Below are 2,867 nucleotides of genomic sequence, written 5' to 3'. Positions count from 1 at the left end.
TGTGTGAATTGTGTGTAGTGTTTTGACAAAATGAGCCCTGTTTTCAAAATCGTGCTTAAGCAGTCATAAAAAAACTGTAAGATATGGCGTCGTGTTTTCTGATTTGTCCTTTTGTTTTTTCGGATTTGCCATTGTGTTTTATGATTTGTTGTTGTATCTCTGAATTTTTATTTTGTTTTTGGATTTGCCGTTGTGTTTTCAGATTTGTTGTTTTGTTTTGCACTTCATGGCCACCGTAGATTCCTACTCATTATTCAGTGCACTGCAGGTAACACTTCATATGCAATATCTATTGTGTACTTTTCTTTGTGCATTATGTGACCCTATTAGCACCTTCCAATAAAGTTAAACTATTGTATGTACAAAAGTCTTTAAATAAAGTATTTACAGTGCATTATATGCTATAGAGTGTGGGTTTGTGTAACTCACTAAAGGTATTCTTCTTAAAGTGAGGGTTACAAAGGAAACAATGGCTCTAATTTATACAACCAGGGCCTGGAGAAGGAGACTAAAGACAGGTTGAGGAGGCACTCTGACCTGTCTGACAAATTTAAAAGAAGCAGGAAGAGGTCAAATTTGCTTTAGTGAATCTGGACAAGGAGGTCAAACAAAGGTATGCAACCAATGTTACTGAATTGAACAATAATAACATTAATATTTATATAAAAGTAATAGTAGTAATGTTAAAAAAAAAAAAAAAAAAAAAAGCTTATGGGAGGATAGTTTGGATAAAAAGGTTAACAGTGTCTTACATTTAAAGGTTAGTTCACCCAAAAAATAATTAACTCATGATGTTCCTTAGCCGTATTACTTTATTTCTTCAGTGGAACACAAAAGGAGATGAAAATTCTGAAAGTGAATGGTGATTTTACATTTATTTAAACATCTCTCTTTGTGTTCCACAGAAGAAAGTAATACTGGTTTTGAATGATGACAGATTTTTATGTCTTTGTGTGTGTGTGTGTGTGTGTGTGTGTACTATTTCTTCACTATGTTTTTGTAGGAAAGAATGGTTGCAAAAATCTCACCAGCTGCAGCTGATGAAAGCTAACCAGCGCCTTCTGCTGGACTGGACATGGAAGCAGACTGATGAGATGGTGAAGAAGGGCCTGCCTAAGAATAAGACTGAAGCTGAGAGCTTCATACTAGGGCACCAGGACTGGAAGGTATTAAACTAAACAAAAAAACGTAACTTATGAGAGAACTTCTCAGCTCCTCTGCTCCTGTTGCTGAATGTTATTGCTAGTAGTTTGTCAGATTGTTTGTCTAACCCTGTCAAGAAATACAAAGTTAACTCTAATACATAGCTACTAATGTGGCTGCAATGTTTTCAGGCTGAGATTGATGCCCATGCGGAGCATATAGATTCAGTTAAGAGTTTTGGACAGAATCTTGTTAAGTCTGGACCCGGTGATTTAGCAGAGATTAAAGACGCCTTACGCAAGCTCGAGGATGCCAAGTCAAAGCTTGCTCAAGCTTGGCAGGACAGAAAGAAAACTCTGGATCAAGCACTGAAGCTCCAGGTTACTTTGATTCATTGCGGTTTTTTACCGTTTATACTGGACTTACTCAAGCCAGAAACATTTGTTTTGTGAGGTATGTGGGGTATAACGAGACTTTTATTGGTTGCAGGTATTCCTGGGCTATGCTGAGCAAAGTGAGAACTGGATGAGTAACAGGGAGGCGTTCTTGATCAATGAAGATCTAGGGGTACCTGCTCCAAGTCAGTCTTGGACCTTATTTGAAAGGCATTATTTTGCACAATAAACTACCAAAAAACAAAAAATAATCTGTCTTGACATATCATAAAATGGCCTTTGTGCTTTTTATCCTGAGTAATTATGGAAATGCATGCTGATAGATGTTTTTCATTGGCATTTTATTGGGATCCTTTTCAGAGGTGGAGGCTCTTCAGAGGAAGCGTGCTCTGTTTGAGAGCTCTATAGAAGCTCAAATGGAACGGGTGAAAAAAATTGACAGGTTATCTCAGCAGCTCATTCAGGCAAAACACTATGACTCTGACAACATCAAGAAGAAGACCAAAGCTATTTTGCTCAGGTATGCAGTAAGAATAAAAGTGATTAACCAACTTCATAGATTAAAATAAATAAAAAGTAAAATCCAATGTTTTATTTCTTTCTTAAAGAAAAGACAAAATACTAGAGATGAGCAAAGCTTGACAAAAAGCTTTGGAAGAATCTCTACAGCTGCAGAAGTTCCTAGAAGGAAGCTATGAGGCGTGCAAAGGAAAAACTCTTGCTGAATTTTGGAAAGTCAAGAGATGCGATTCATTTAAGTAGCCTTTTTTTCTTCTTCTTACATATCAATTCCTTTGTCCTTTCACAAAATAAAGGCAAAATGTCCTTTTGCTTATAAACTCTGTGGCTCTTGATGAGAGCTGGTGAGATCCTATTAACCTTCTGGCTAAGCTGCTGAAACATCAGAGCTTTGAGGCTGAGATACTGGCCAACCGCAACCAAGTGGATGCCCTCGTAAAGGTTTGGCATTAGGCTCTTACAGAATGTTAAGACCAGAGGTCGACCGATAGTGGATTTTGCAGATACCGATAACTAAGTTGGTGGAAAAGGCTAATAACCGATTAATCAGTGATAATTTTTTTAAATTGATTAATAGAAATGTGAAATATATATATATATATATATATATATATATATATATATATATATATATATATATATATTTGTCTTCCCTTACTATGATGGGCTCAGACATAGAGGCTACAAGAGTCCAAAATTAATAAAATCCCAGGCGCAAGCGATTCGAGGGTGCGTCTGATGCAATTTAAGATTTTGAATCGATTATATTGGAACCCCTCTAGATTGTATAGACTTGGTCTTAAAGACACA

General features: G+C 36.5%; 1 protein-coding gene across 1 annotated transcript; it reads left to right on the top strand.

The window, feature by feature from the left end:
* The first annotated feature begins 269 nt into the window (after positions 1-269).
* LOC127411500 (spectrin alpha chain, non-erythrocytic 1-like) lies at positions 270-2,038 on the top strand. Its single transcript, XM_051647129.1, has 5 exons — positions 270-613; positions 1,004-1,166; positions 1,335-1,523; positions 1,633-1,710; positions 1,899-2,038. The coding sequence occupies exons 2-5, from the start codon at positions 1,041-1,043 to the stop codon at positions 1,944-1,946; spliced, it is 441 nt and encodes a 146-aa protein (XP_051503089.1). The 5' UTR covers positions 270-613; positions 1,004-1,040; the 3' UTR covers positions 1,947-2,038.
* Positions 2,039-2,867: the final 829 nt, after the last annotated feature.

Source organism: Myxocyprinus asiaticus, chromosome 20 (assembly GCF_019703515.2).
Source record: "Myxocyprinus asiaticus isolate MX2 ecotype Aquarium Trade chromosome 20, UBuf_Myxa_2, whole genome shotgun sequence".
Taxonomy (NCBI): domain Eukaryota; kingdom Metazoa; phylum Chordata; class Actinopteri; order Cypriniformes; family Catostomidae; genus Myxocyprinus; species Myxocyprinus asiaticus.
Note: the sequence above shows the minus strand (reverse complement) of the source record. Positions and strands in the feature narration are given on the sequence as shown.